This window comes from Bos indicus, chromosome 9, assembly GCF_029378745.1.
Source record: "Bos indicus isolate NIAB-ARS_2022 breed Sahiwal x Tharparkar chromosome 9, NIAB-ARS_B.indTharparkar_mat_pri_1.0, whole genome shotgun sequence".
NCBI classification, from domain to species: domain Eukaryota; kingdom Metazoa; phylum Chordata; class Mammalia; order Artiodactyla; family Bovidae; genus Bos; species Bos indicus.
In genome coordinates, this window is record NC_091768.1 from 50549751 (window position 1) to 50564292 (window position 14542).

At 33.8% G+C, this 14542-nt stretch overlaps 1 protein-coding gene across 5 annotated transcripts in view; it reads left to right on the forward strand.

Moving 5' to 3' along the window:
* Nucleotides 1–14542, forward strand: part of USP45 (ubiquitin specific peptidase 45) — a 77487-nt gene that overhangs the window by 32183 nt on the left and 30762 nt on the right. For all 5 annotated transcript variants that reach the window (XM_019967317.2, XM_019967318.2, XM_070796037.1 and 2 more), the window contains exons 9-12: nucleotides 971–1058; nucleotides 10484–10565; nucleotides 12454–12545; nucleotides 14318–14374. In XM_019967317.2, coding sequence (XP_019822876.2) covers nucleotides 971–1058; nucleotides 10484–10565; nucleotides 12454–12545; nucleotides 14318–14374 — 319 coding nt within the window. The remainder of the gene's footprint in view (nucleotides 1–970; nucleotides 1059–10483; nucleotides 10566–12453; nucleotides 12546–14317; nucleotides 14375–14542) is intronic.

Consider the following 14542-nt stretch of genomic DNA (forward strand, 5'->3'; position numbering starts at 1 on the left):
CCCCTGGAGAAGGGAATGGCAACCCACACCAGTATTCTTGCCTGGAGAATCCCATGGACAAGAAGAGCCTGGTGGGCTATAGTCCATAGGGTCAGCGAAGAGTTGGACACGACTGAAAGCTACTTAGCACACATGCAGAGAAGGAACTAACGTTTGTTTAGTTGCAGCTGTGTGCTGTATGTAAATTGTGTCTCATAATGCTCTGAAGACGTGATTGTTTTCCCCCATTTTATGTATAAGAAAACTGAGACTGCCAGAAGTTGAGTAGCTTCCCGTGTTTCATGAGAACAAGGCAGGGTTTAAATAGATGTCTGTCCTGACTCAGAAGCCCATTATGTAATAGCATAAAGTAAGAAAATTATAGAATTATAAAATCTAAAAGTGCCGTTATAGATCATCTAGCTTAGTTTTCTTATTTTTTAAGATGAGTTTTGAGGCATGCAGAGTTTAAGTAAATTTCCCAAGATATTGCCAATATGGTTAAAAACAAAACCCTTATGTGCCTAGAAATAAACACGTTCATAAAGGACCTGGCTTAACTTTAAAGCATTCATTTATTCTTTCATAGAAATTTGGAAAAAAAAATGTGTGTGTGTGTGTGTATATATATATATATATTCCTAGTTTTGTGATATTCTGTGGTGTATCATGTACCTTAAGGGTGTCCCCAAATTCTCAAAAGTTCAGTGTACTGTACTGTGAAGCTTGACACATTTACAGTACTTGATGTGTAGTCATTGCTTAATAAATGTTAGCTATATTGTTTTCAGTGTCCTGAAGATCTCATCCTCATGTGAACAGTAACCATATTTTGTGCTTCTATTTATAGAAAAAAGAGTAAATTGAACCTTGGAATATATGAATACTGAATATATGTTATTTCGAGGTGATTTTAAATAATAGTAATATATTATTGATATAATTACTTTATTTCTTTATTTTTCTTTCCTGTTTTGTTTTTAAATCATAGGGCCCCTGCATTTAAAAGTTTTCAACAACAGGACAGTCAGGAACTTCTTCATTATTTGCTGGATGCAGTGAGGACAGAAGAAACAAAGGTCAGATTTCTCAATGTTTATCACATATACTCTTTAAGAAGAAGGTACAAAATTGAAGGAATTTTACCAAAATTTTAACGTACAGTTGAAAGTAATTTGACTTTTCTTTAAACTATTCTGTTTATCCTCCTCCTCTTTTTTGCCCTGCCTACCACAAGATTATTTTTTTTATCACTTTACAGCTCTATTATCCTTTATTAGTTTATATACTTTGACTATAAATAACAAATTAATTAAAACTAGCTTAAATAAAGAAAAAGGAATCTAATATTCCAGATAAATGGGGATACAGGACAGGAAGTTTTTCAGAAATCCAGAAAGTATTCTCCTTTTCCTCCTGGTCTCTCTGGCTCTGTAGATTTTCTTTATGCATGTCTCTGCAGACTGAGTAGCTTCTTTGCTTCCCTGTCTGAATGGTAGCTCCTAACTGCCATGGCTTGCATGTTGGAGTTCCACGGCTTGCATGTTGCAGTTCCACATGTATAAAGATGAACTGGCTGCTTGTGAATCCTAATTTTAAATTCCCAAAAGAGAGAAACCTCATTGTCCCATGTTGGATTACAATTCACTCAGGGATTAGAGGACTGGGGTCCCAGCCTCCTGAGTCAGGGTCTATTGAGTAAAGAAGATCTAGATAGATTTCCCAAACAGTATTTACTATAACCCTGTCCCTTAATTTAGTGGCTGTTCATTGACTCTAATATTAAATTAGTTATTTACACCTTTTTTGGTGGGGTCCTATGCAAACAGGATACAGTTTTTCGGAAAAAATGCCAGACATTAAAGATGTCCAGTATAAAGCACATATCCCCCACTTCCTCCTTTCTCACTTGGAGCAGACCCTGCTAATCATTTCATCGCCGTTCCACTGAGTCAGGATTCAGTCTCAGAATCGTTCTTGACATAGCACTCTGGACAGCCCCTGCCAATCCTAATTGTCGTAACAGGTGAAAACCCTGTTTCCTGTTCAAGGTGAATATATTTCTTAATCTATATGTTAATATTCAGTAGAACAACCAGGTGCAAGTGAAGTGCTGATGTGCTTGTGGTAGGTGTTTCTTTTGTTACTATGAAGGGTGGTATCTTTTCTTTTTTAATTCGGTTTTTTTGAATTGTACATGGCATTGTAGTGTTTCTTTATTCTGTATGGCCAGTTTTCAGTGAAGAGACAGTAATGGTTCTAATAATTTCTCATAAATTATCTTAAAGAATGAGTCAGTTACCAAACAGTGTTTATTACAGTTCTATCCTTAATTGGCTGTTTATAGGGTATCATATTAAATGAGTTGAATTTCCACTTCATTTTAATGGGGCTTCCCTGGTGGTTCAGATGGTAAAGCATCTGTCTGCGATGCTGGAGACCTGGGGTTCGATCCCTGGGTCGGGAAAATCCCCTGGAGAAGGCAATGGCAACCCGCTCCAGTACTCTTGCCTGGAAAATCCCATGAACAGAGGAGCCTGGTAGGCTACAGTCCAGGGGTCGCAAAGAGTCAGACACGACTGAGCGACTTTACTTTTTACTCACCTACTGTTTAAAATCAGGTCTGTTGTCTCTGAACAGATTGTGATCTCCTCAAGGAATGGTATTCTATGTGCCTTGCACTTAGTAGGTGCTCATTTAATGTTTGTTCAATATGTTGTCTGTGTTTACTCTAAATGGACAATTTCATTTACGTATTGAATTGGGAAGAAAACAGTTTCTTAAATGAATAAACTAGCTAGTTTTGGGGGGCATTTGCACTTATTTTGAATATGTTATAATTTGAATAAACTGTTAAATTGAAGGGTATTTCGCATTATATTTTATCTGTAATTTGTTTTGAAGAAATCAGTTAAGAGTAAGTTTTGGGAACATTAGCACAGTCCCCCTGAGCTAATAATTCATTACATTTTCTTAGATCTAGAAACTGATACCAAGAATGGAGATACGAACTTAAGTGTTTCAGACTACCAAACTAATGATCTAATTCTATACAATACTGCTGATTAAACTTTAATTTTAGGGACTTCCCCTGCAGTTCCATTGCAAGGGATACGAGTTTGATCCCTAGTTGGGAGGCTAAGATCCCACATGCTGCACAGTGTGGCCAAAAAAAAAAGTTTAATATTAATGCTTGATCATCAGTGACTAGTATGAATATACATTTTAAAGCTTGCTATTTAAAATGTAACCATAATTATTTCACTATTTGAAAAAGTATTGAATCTGATTTACTAATTGATATTCTTATTGAAGGGATTGATACAATAAGAATTGATATTCTTATTGAAGGGATTGATACAAGGTAGCAAAGTAGAAAGAGATGCTCTGTGTTAGGAATAGTAAATGCATTTTGACCTTCTGAGCCTACAGATGACACAGTAGTTACTTTAGGATTAATTGAAGCCATCAGTTGCTAGAAAGATTTTTTTTCTTTTCCCCTGAGATTTACAGGAATATGTTTACTACATGGTGGTCATGTATCATTGTAAATGGAATTAAAAGTCACCTTTTTACAATATTTTTCTCTGTTGATATTACAAGTAAAACAATAAAATCTATCGTAATTTTTTTTCCGATTTTGCTTTCATTGATGGCATTCTTTGTTGTAATTATTCTTTTGTCGTAATGATGCATTGGGATTCACAGTATCTTGAAAACTCAGGCAGTACAGCAGGAAACATTAGTTTTTGAAAGCTCTTATCTTTCTTCCTCTACGTGAGGCTTTTAGATGGAGTGGCAGAATTAAAATGTCAAGTCTTGGATCTCTTCTATCTCGTAAGCAAGGACAGTCATGCTGGTTGGGTACAGTGAGTACCCGGGCAGGAGCTGCATTGTCTGGCCTGGGAACTCCACAGCTGTTAGTCTGGCTGCTGTTGTGGTTTGTCAGCGCCATGTGTTCTTTGATTGAAGGAAGGCTACAGCGGTATGTCTGCCACCAGACCCTTCTAGTGATGCTTAAAAAATGGCTGACCTCCTTTCATCTTGTTTCACTAAGGTCTTTTTCTTGTGACTATGAAGTTGAGGAATATGACTCCTTCTTGCTAAGTAGAGAGATAAAAGGGATCATTTGTGGAAAATTTGTAAATTTTTTATATGTGAAATAAAGTCAAATTCACAATAAGGGCTTCTTTTATAGGCAGTCTTTTCAGCTTAGAAATATATGCTTCTTGACTTTTTTTCCTTTTAGTTTGAGCTATCACTAAATTAATGGTATTATTACATTTTTATTATCAAAGATTTATCACTTTAATCCATTATTAGGTAACATGATTTTAAAGGTAGAATAGCTCTGCTAACTTAAATTATGTGTTTTGCATTCTTATTTTTAAAAAGAGTTTAACAAGGAGGTTTGAACTGGTTGAACCTTGATACTGTGAATTGATTAATGTGCTGCAGTTGTTAGTAGCTCTCTGACCAGTCTTTTTTTAAAATCTAAATGGCTCAAAGCACAACTCTTAACAATGAAGGTTGTAGATGGACCTAAACCCATTTATTTTATTCAACTTGATGAACTACCTTTTAACTAAGTTTAACAGTTTAGAGCAGAGAATGTAAATTTGTGGCTAGGATACAATGAAAAAAGCAAATATCTAATAGTTTAATAAAAGTTAAGAATTTAAACAGCTTCATTGTTTTTACTCTTTTAAAAAAGAGTGATATTGCAGCTTACATATCAGAGTATGGTAAAGGCTCATTAAAAGTCATGTCTGAAATGGTAAAATGTTCAAATTGTAGAATAAATTTGTAGACTTGTAAGTTGAATTAGAGGTCTTTAGTTGCTGGATAGACTTTTTACAGTTTTATCTATAGATGATATTTATAGGTGAACATGGGTATTTATTGGCATCTTTCATTTAAGTCCATTGAATATTTCTCTTGCATGGAATTTGCACCGTTCTAATTTGCTTCTTTTTTCAGTGTTCAGTGTTCTCTTTTCAAGGTAAAAAAGTCAAGTTTTTACCTCAGTATCAAAATTATATCAATTTTCAAGTTTATTGAGTCTGAATTAGAGATTATTTCAATATTTAATAGCTTCTGGGACACATATTTCAATTTCTTTCACATGTAAGTATATTTTAGGAGTGAGTAACATGGTATGAATTGTTGTATGTTTACTTTTATATCCTACTTTGTATATATTTAAATTTTTGAATCTTGCATTAACTTTCAAAATAAAGAGAATAGCGAGCAGTTCTAGGAAATATAATGTGCTGATCATAGGCTAGTTAATAAATAGAGCCTACTTTCATAATTATTGGGGAGGAATATTAAAAACTAATTATAAAACATATCATCATATAAAAGAACATGTACAGATATAGTTTAAAGCATACTATAAATACTATTAGCACTCCTCCCTACCACCACCCCCAGAGTTAAAAAATAGATTATTAGTACCATAAAAGCTACCTGTTTCTTTTTTTCAAATACTTCTTCCTCAGCACAGGTAACCACTATTTTGACTTTTACAGAAATCATTCCATAGTTTTGAGAGCTACTTCTATATGCTTAAACAATATGTTGTTTAGTTTTATTGGGTAGCAAGCACAAACTTAACTGCCTTTATTGGATGGTTCCCAAAAGATGAGTTGAGAGAATCTCTGGAACGTAGTCTGGCTTTGGCTCCCCAATTTAGAAGACCTCTTTCTGGGAAAGTCAGTAGGCAAGGTCATGAATGTGTTCTGAGTCACACCTGTCAAAATCAAGGTCAATTGACAGAGATTAGAAGAGACCAGGTACTAGTTCTCATCCCGGAAGGTTGGAGACTGCTCCATGTTTTCTGCTTCTGAGTTCATCATGGCCCACTTCATGACTCTCGGGAATAGGCCCAAGCAGAACAATTCTGGGGTGGTAGTTTGTTTCCTCTCCTGATCAAGGTAGCAGAGCAGAGAGGGGAGATGTAACATTAGCAGCTCATTCCCTGTACATTCTGTTCTCAGAGAAAAACATGGTAGAATGGCAGAAGGGATCTTGGTGTCAACAATATATCCTTCTTGTAAGTCTCACTGCCCCAGTCTAGATTGGTTGCCTCCCACATTAGATGTGTAAGCATCATTGTGAAATTCTTCCTAACTGTCCTCCTGGGCATTCCCTTACATGATGCCCCTGCTGTTGCCTGTAAACCACTTTGTTGTCTTTGTTTGTGTTCTCATTTGGTGGTGTGTGTGTATACATATGTATGTTTTTCCTTTTGATTAAGGTAACATATTATAGCAACTTTCCATAGCAGAAGATAAAAAGTTTCCTTTTTTTAAAAAAACAAACTTGTTCCTTTATAACCAATTCTAACCATTTCCTTATTGATTGTTCCTTATATGTGGTTTCCAGTGTTTTTGCCTTTATGAACAATGCTCTGATGAATAATGTATGTGTGTTATTTCACATGTCTGTAAGAATATCTATATAAATACAGAAGTGAGCTTTCTGGGTCAAATGATGCACGCATTTGGAATTTTGATAACTGTTACCAAATTGTCCTCCATAGGCATACAGTTTTCACTCTGTCAGCAACATAACATATATGGAGAGGGTTTTTCCATAACCTCACCAAAAGACTGTTATACCAAACTTTAACATTTTTGTCAATCTGATAGGTAGCAAATGGTATCTCAGAGTAATTTTAGTGTATGTTTTTCTCTTTTTGAATAAAGCCCAGTATCTTTTCATTTGTTCTTATTTTTTTGCCCATTTTTCTACTGGGTTTTGATCTTTTGCTGATTTCTAAAAGCTTTTTGTGTACTAGAGAGGAAATATGTTACCAAGTTTATCATTTGTGATGTGATTTTGCCTATAATGTGACAATAGCTTTTTTTTTAAATGTAATGCTAAACATTTTTTTGTTTTTGAATTTAAAAATCTTAAATTTTTTTTTAATTTTTATATGGCTTCTGGATATTGAGTCTTGGTTGAAAAGGCAAATTTTTTAATTTACTTCAAGGTTATAAAAGAATTTCCCCATGTTTTCTTCTGGTACTTTTATGATTGACTTTTATCTAAAGCTTGATCTATTGAAATTTACCCTGTTCCATGATATTTTCATTTTTCCCATTTGGCTATCCTATAGTTACCCAAACTATATAGTATGTTTTCCCCACTAAATTGGTAGCACTCTAATTATACTAACTTTTCATATTATTTGGGTTTTTTCTCAACTTGCCCTTGGTTGTGTTTGCTTATATGTTTAAGTACTGGATTTAACCTTTCAGTTATGAAGATTTTAATGCATTTAGTCAGTCATCTCTTACTACACTTTGCTCTCTGCCCCCAGGTTTTCATTGCTATTCTTATTTATTTTTTCCATACCTGGGTAGAACCTACCTCTCCCTTCAACCTCTCACATTAAAAAGAGAAAAAGAAAACTCTAAAATCTATATACTATTGCCATTCTCACTGGAATTATGTTAAATAAATAAATTGGGTGGAAGGTGAATTGAAATGTTCATAATGATAGGACTTATCCAAGAACGTGCTGTGTATTTCCATTTGATCAAATTTTCTTTTGTATCTTTCAGTAGTGTTCCTTTTTTAGATGTTACACATTTGTTTAGTTTATTCCTAGTTATTTTATATTTTCAGTTGCGATTATTGTTTATTTTCTTCTATATCTTCTAACAGTTCTGTTTGTGTGAAGGCGATTGACTTCATTATATACTCCCTATTAAATTCTCATTATTATAGTAGCTTTTTATCTCATTTAGTTCCTCTGGCTTTTCGAAGTAAAAAGTCATGTCATCTGCAAATAATTTTCTCTCTTTTATACTTTTATATCTCTGAGATTTATTTTTTGTCAAATACATCAGTAAAACTTTACAGTGTTAAATAGTAGTAGTGAATGGGGGTATCGAGGGATTTGATCTTATTTTTTCTCAGTGTATATGATGGCTTATATTAATTAATGTTATTAGAGTTCCCTAATATCCCTGTACTACTAGAATAAAGGCCTCTTGGTCATACTATAATCTTTGTGGGGTTTTTTTTTACTGTGCAGCTAGCTCTATTCTGTCGCTGATATTTTATTTAGAATTTTTTTAGGTAATATTATATCTGTGTGTACACTCTTGTCAGCTTTTGGTACCAATATTATGCTTCATGAAGATAATTTGATAGCTTTCCTTTTTCTGTGCCCTGGGACATAGGTTTACTGTTTCTGTGAAATTATTAGGTACTGGAGGTTTGTGTAGGGATTATGTAATTCAGTGACTTTAATGATATTTTTTTCCTTCCTTGAAAGCTGGAAAATTTTCTAATTTTTTGAAAAATTATCTGGTTTTCTTTTTCCTGAAATTTCAAATATAATTACCTAAGAGTTGAGCAAAGTAGTCTCTCATGATTATTTGCAATATCTTTCATTTAGGTAGTGATTCTCCATCTTTGTTATATGTGATGTTATGCTTTTCATGCTTATCTTTTTTTTTCACGCTTGTCTTGATTTAGGTTAGTTGGTGGGTTTATTCCCTGCTGCCCAGAAAATCAGCTTTTGATTCATTTATTTATTCTCGTCAATTTCTACTTCTATCCTCTTAACTCTTTCCTTATACTTGTGTTCAGTTTAATGTCCTTTTCTAAATGTATAAGTTAGCTGCTTAATTTGTTTTTAATTCTTTTCAATCGATTTACATATATAAAGCTGTTCTGAAGAGTGAAAAGTATCTTGGATTCTGACATATAGAGTTTTCTTACTCTCTGAGAAGATTGCAATTCTGCTTAATTTCTCTTTGACATGATAATTTTTTGACAAAAGATTTATGTATCATTTTCATACCAAGAAATCTAAGTCAAACAGTGGTTTCACATATATGAAAACCTGTAATTAAGACTTTGCTTACTACCTTTCCCCTCACCCCACTGTTAAAATGTGAATTAGAGAAGATTAAATTTATCCACTAAAAGGGCTGCAATTAGTGTAAAAGATGATAATTTATTAGCTTAAATAAATCTTTATTTTTGGAATATATGTAGTTTTATTCTGAGAGTTTTTCGTGAGGTTAGATCTTTTCTAAGCCATATGTAAGAGGTGTAGAACCATAAAACTTATTTACTAAGAGCTGCTGAGGACTTGAACACATGATTTTCATTGACAACTAAATTCAAATAAAATAACAATTAAGTTCTGAAGTTGTCTTCTTGTTGTGGACAATATTCTGGACTTTAGTCATGTGTATGTGTATATATATATATATATACATATATGTTTATGGGAAATAGATGGGGAAACAGTGGAAACAGTGTCAGGCTTTTTCTGGGCTCCAAAATCACTGCAGATGGTGACTGCAGCTATGAAATTAAAAGACGCTTACTCCTTGGAAGGAAAGTTATGACCAACCTAGATAGCATATTCAGAAGCAGAGACATTACTTTGCCAGCAAAGGTTCGTCTAGTCAAGGCTATGGTTTTCCCTGTGGTCATGTATGGATGTGAGAGTTGGACTGTGAAGAAGACTGAGCACCGAAGAATTGATGCTTTTGAACTGTGGTGTTGGAGAAGACTCTTGAGAGTCCTTTGGACTGCAAGGAGATCCAACCAGTCCATTCTGAAGGAGATCAGCCCTGGGATTTCTTTGGAAGGAATGATGCTAAAGCTGAAACTCCAGTACTTTGGCCACCTCATGAGAAGAGTTGACTCATTGGAAAAGACTCTGATGCTGGGAGGGATTGGGGGCAGGAGGAGAAGGGAACAACGGAGGATGAGATGGCTGGATGGCATCACTGACTCGATAGACGTGAGTCTGGGCGAACTCCGGGAGTTGGTGATGGACAGGGAGGCCCGGCGTGCTGCGATTCATGGGGTCGCAAAGAGTCGGACACGATTGAGCGACTGATCTGATCTGATCTGATACATGTGTGTGTGTATATATATCTATATGGAGGTCATAGTGACCAGTTTAATAGCTGCTTATGTATTACTACTTTCTTCGTAGATAAGAAATTTCATATGATCTACTTGTTACTTTTTGTCCTGGTTAAGGAGTAAATCATCTTAGGGACAGAGTTGGCGAGAGGGAGGGAGGAAGCAAGAGATGGGGAAAGATGAGGGATAGAAGAAAAAAGGAGAACTTATTCTAAACCTGTAAAAAAAAAAAAATGGGACTAGGCTGCTTGCTTTTTGTTGACTGTGAAAAATACTTTAAACACAAGAGAACCTGTATGTAGGAACCTTGACTTATTTGGGGGAGAATCTGGCAACACAAAATTATTCATGCATGGAGTTTTAGAACTGGACTAAAGGACACATTTAACTTTCTAAAAATTCAGTCATTTTAATTTACAGACTAGGGAACTGAGATCCAGTGTATGTTGCTGTTTGAAAATCCTCTTTTAAGAGGATGAAGTTTGAGTCAGTTGTCACTGAAACCAGATTCTAGTCACGGGAACACAGAATAATGCTTTGAAAGGATACATTCTAGTATACATTCTTAAGAAATTCTTATTGTTTTGTTTTATAGCGAATACAAGCTGGCATTCTAAAAGCATTCAACAACCCAACTACTAAAACTGCTGATGATGAAACTAGAAAAAAAGTCAAAGGTATGTTGACAGTTTCACTGTTAAAAGTTTTTTCTAGAAGAAAATATTGTAAATTTCTTTTTAGCGGGGAAGTGGGAGAGGAACTGAACATTATGTAAACTAATTCTCTGAAGTAATGCTGCTGCTGCTGCTAAGAGTTTACTTATTCCTGTGGTGGCAAGACAGTCTAATGGGTCATAGAAAGAAAATATTAGAATCTATGTGAATTAAAAAAAAAACTAATATCAAATATACAGTTTGACTGATGCACTTAAGAGAAGTATCCTGTGGGAGATTTGAAAGGTTGTTAAAAGTAGCAACCTCACTTGGAAGTTCACTTTTATCATACTGTGTCATTTTTCATTTGAAGTGTGCTTATTAGATAGTGGATTTATGGATATTGTCTAGTCTTAGCTAGACAAAATGCTTCAGTGTTCCAGAGATTCCTACAAGGAAATCATTATTTAAGAGGGTACTGTTACGTCAAGCATACATGTCTACTCCTAGTGTTGACTCTTGATCAGCCAAAATATGAGGCAGAAACAATGATTAACTAACTGATCAAAGCTGATAATTTATAATGATCAGTATTTAAATGTAGGTTTATATCCCATGTTATTAACAATTTACTGTGTCCTATAAATATATTCTTCCTTGAGGTAGTAACTCATTTTTAGAAAATGTTTAAAAATATTATTTATTTTATTTATTCTCTTTTCTAATTCTGTTTTTATAGCATTATATATAAAGGGTGTCTATATAAACAAATATAAATACATTAAGCTTGTATATAACAAAACTGTGTGCAGTTGAAGGTTCAAGATTTTAAAAAATAATAGGGTCTCAAGTATGCTCTGTTTTGTTTTGAGATAGTGCCATCTAGTGCATGTTTAGAATAACTGTTCGTTTTTTCTTTCACTTCTTTTCAGTTTTGTAATCTTACTTACTTTCAATCCCTTGTACAGTTTTCCTTAATGAAACATCTTAGTTAAACATAACTTCTAAATAGTTACCATCGTAATTAAAAGGTATTTCTTGATATGTCCAGATAAAAATCTGCTCTGTCATTCAGTGCTTCAAGTAATGTTTTAAAATGATTTCAATTGTTTGCATGAAATTTGAGGATAGCGATCCAAAAAGGATGGAAGAGAAATTTGAAAGAGGAGTGAGTAGGTTTGAGAAAAAATTTTTTAATATATTTTCCCCCGTGGTTTACTGTGAGAAATTTCAAACTTCCATTAGAATAGTGTGAAGCCCATGTGCCTGTGTGCCCATAATCATGCTTAAATTACACTTGATTCATGTTTCATCTGTTCTCCCCCAATTCCATATTATTTTGAATCAAACCATAGGCATCATTTTCTTTTACTTATAAATATATAAATATGTAGTATATAATATAGAAATAGAAATAGAATGATTTTAACATTTTTATGTAACAGGAATTAAATATATAGCTAAGTTATTAATTTCCATGTTAGTTCGTATGCTTTGCAGTGTTTACTTGTCTTTTACTGCCCTGTTGTGTCCATAGTTATGGTCCTGGCATTTGTAGCCCTAAATCATAATCTCTTTTTCCATCCCTCTGTCTACCTCTAGGTTAGGCACAGAGGCTTTTTAAAGGGTTTAGTGGGAGCAGTTGAGTGTGGTATGAATAGTGGTGATTACTCTACTTATTTTACTTCTTAAAGTTTAAGAATAATCAGTTTGTTATTTGAGACTACAGTAGTTGATAGTCACATTTTCTCTATAGAATTGTAAAGAAAATTATAAGATCATATAGTAAAATATAGTATTAAATATGGTCCCAGATTATTCAGATTTCTTTTGATTCAACAGGAAAAAAGCCTGTTACATTGTTAGGTTGATGGTTGATATGTTTTTTTCATTAAAAGTATTATTTTTACAGCATATGGAAGAGAAGGTGTGAAAATGAACTTCATAGATCGTATCTTTATTGGTGAATTAACTAGCACGGTCATGTGTGAAGAATGTTCAAATGTAGGTACTTTGTAATTCTCTTCAACATGGACTAGATTATAGTCATATTGTTTTTATTGTTTTCTTTCACATGTAATCATTAGCAGTCATTTTTATTTGTGACAGATGACTATGTAGTAGTTTTTGAAAGTCTTTAAAAAATATATCCTTCACTGTTAGAAAATAAACATAATGTATAATTTTTTTAAGTAAATGTTATCTAAATTTTCCTCTTGACACACCTGTGAAGTTCATTTAGCCTATTTTAGTATAATCCTATGTGCTAGCTACTCATTTGGATTGAAAATGAAAGAGAAACTTCTGTGAAGAGAGTAACTACGTTAATATCATTATGCATTGCCCTAAATTATAATCCCAAAAGAAATAATTCAATAACATAATTTAGGCTGATCTTCTTTAAAAATTTATATTTATATTACTTGTTCAATTTTTTTTAAAAAAGCAGACTTGACTCATTTTTGAATTTAGTGATAATTTCATTTTGAATGCCATCTGTACTGTAACAGCTTCTTAAGTGAAGTAGCTCAGTCGTGTCCGACTCTTTGCGACCCCGTGGACTGTAGCCTACCAGGCTCCTCCGTCCCTGGGATTCTCCAGGCAAGAATACTGGAGTGGGTTGCCATTCCTTCTCCAGGGGATCTTTCCAGCCCAGGGATTGAACCCAGGTCTCCCGCATTGTGGGCAGACGCTTTAACCTCTAAGCCACCAGGAAAGCACAATAGCTTCTTAAGGACTGTATAAATTTTTACAGGTTTTTCAATTGCTTGGTAAGGAATATTTCTGGAACTGTATGGCATATAATAGGTTTAAATTTCTGTCAGATTTTAATCATAAAAGAGAGAGTCTTTATATCTGTCTTCCTATCCCAGATTATAGAGTATCTTTCCTCTCTAATCTTATAAAATCAGGATTATATATTGTATCTCCTTCAAGCCTATCATAGTGAAGCACAGAATGTGTCATCATGATATTATGATTGACCCTTGAACAGCATGGGTTTGAATTGCATGGGTTTGAACTGCAAGGGCTCCCTTATACACAAATTTTTTCAGTAAATACTGCTAAAGTCCTACACAATCTCTGCATTTGGTTGAATCTGCAGACACAGAATCCCAGATACAAAGCGCCAACTGTGAAGTTATGCTCTAATTTTTGACTATTCAGTGGGATGGGGGTCAGCATTTTTAACCCCCACATTGTTCAATAGTCAGCTCCACTTAGGTTTCTAATATATTCAACATAGAAGTTGATTTCTTTTTTCACAAACTATAGAGTATCTTTTAAAATAGAATTATCCTGAAGAATCTTCAAAACACCGTCAAGTTCTCTAGCTTTTCTCATGGCTTTTTCTTAACATTTCATATTTTATTTATGTATGTCATATGTTATGGCCCCAATTTCACCAAAAATATGCTTATATAGTTAATCAGTTTTATTAAACACAGTTTATTTTAAAAGTTACTTTAAATATTCCACATTAGTCATATTAACAGTATTATAAAATTCAACTGTGTTGCATTTACTTAAGCTTTGGATTATCTTATTTTGATTAACCGCATATGTGTTGCCATGGGGTCACAAAGAGTTGGATACGACTGAGCGACTGAACAAATGTGTTGCTATACCCAATTAAATTACTGTTTCTTCCAAGAATGCTTTTTAACTTAAGATTTTAAGTTTCCTGGGAAGTTTGATTTCTTTAAGGAGTTTACAAAACTACATTGTCTACATTAGAATTCTAACTGAAGTTTTCAATGTGTTTTCTTTTTAAGATCTCCACGGTGAAAGATCCTTTTATTGATATTTCACTTCCTATAATAGAAGAAAGGGTAAGGAGAAAAACCTTAAGTCTTTTTGTGAAGGACATTTATAAATTCAAAACGTAGGCATTTTTGAGTATATTATCAAGTATCTGAGAGTCATTACTCTTTATATACAGTAATTGAGTTTGTGCAGTGTATTTGATATTGGAGTTTGTATATGGATGAGTGAAGGAC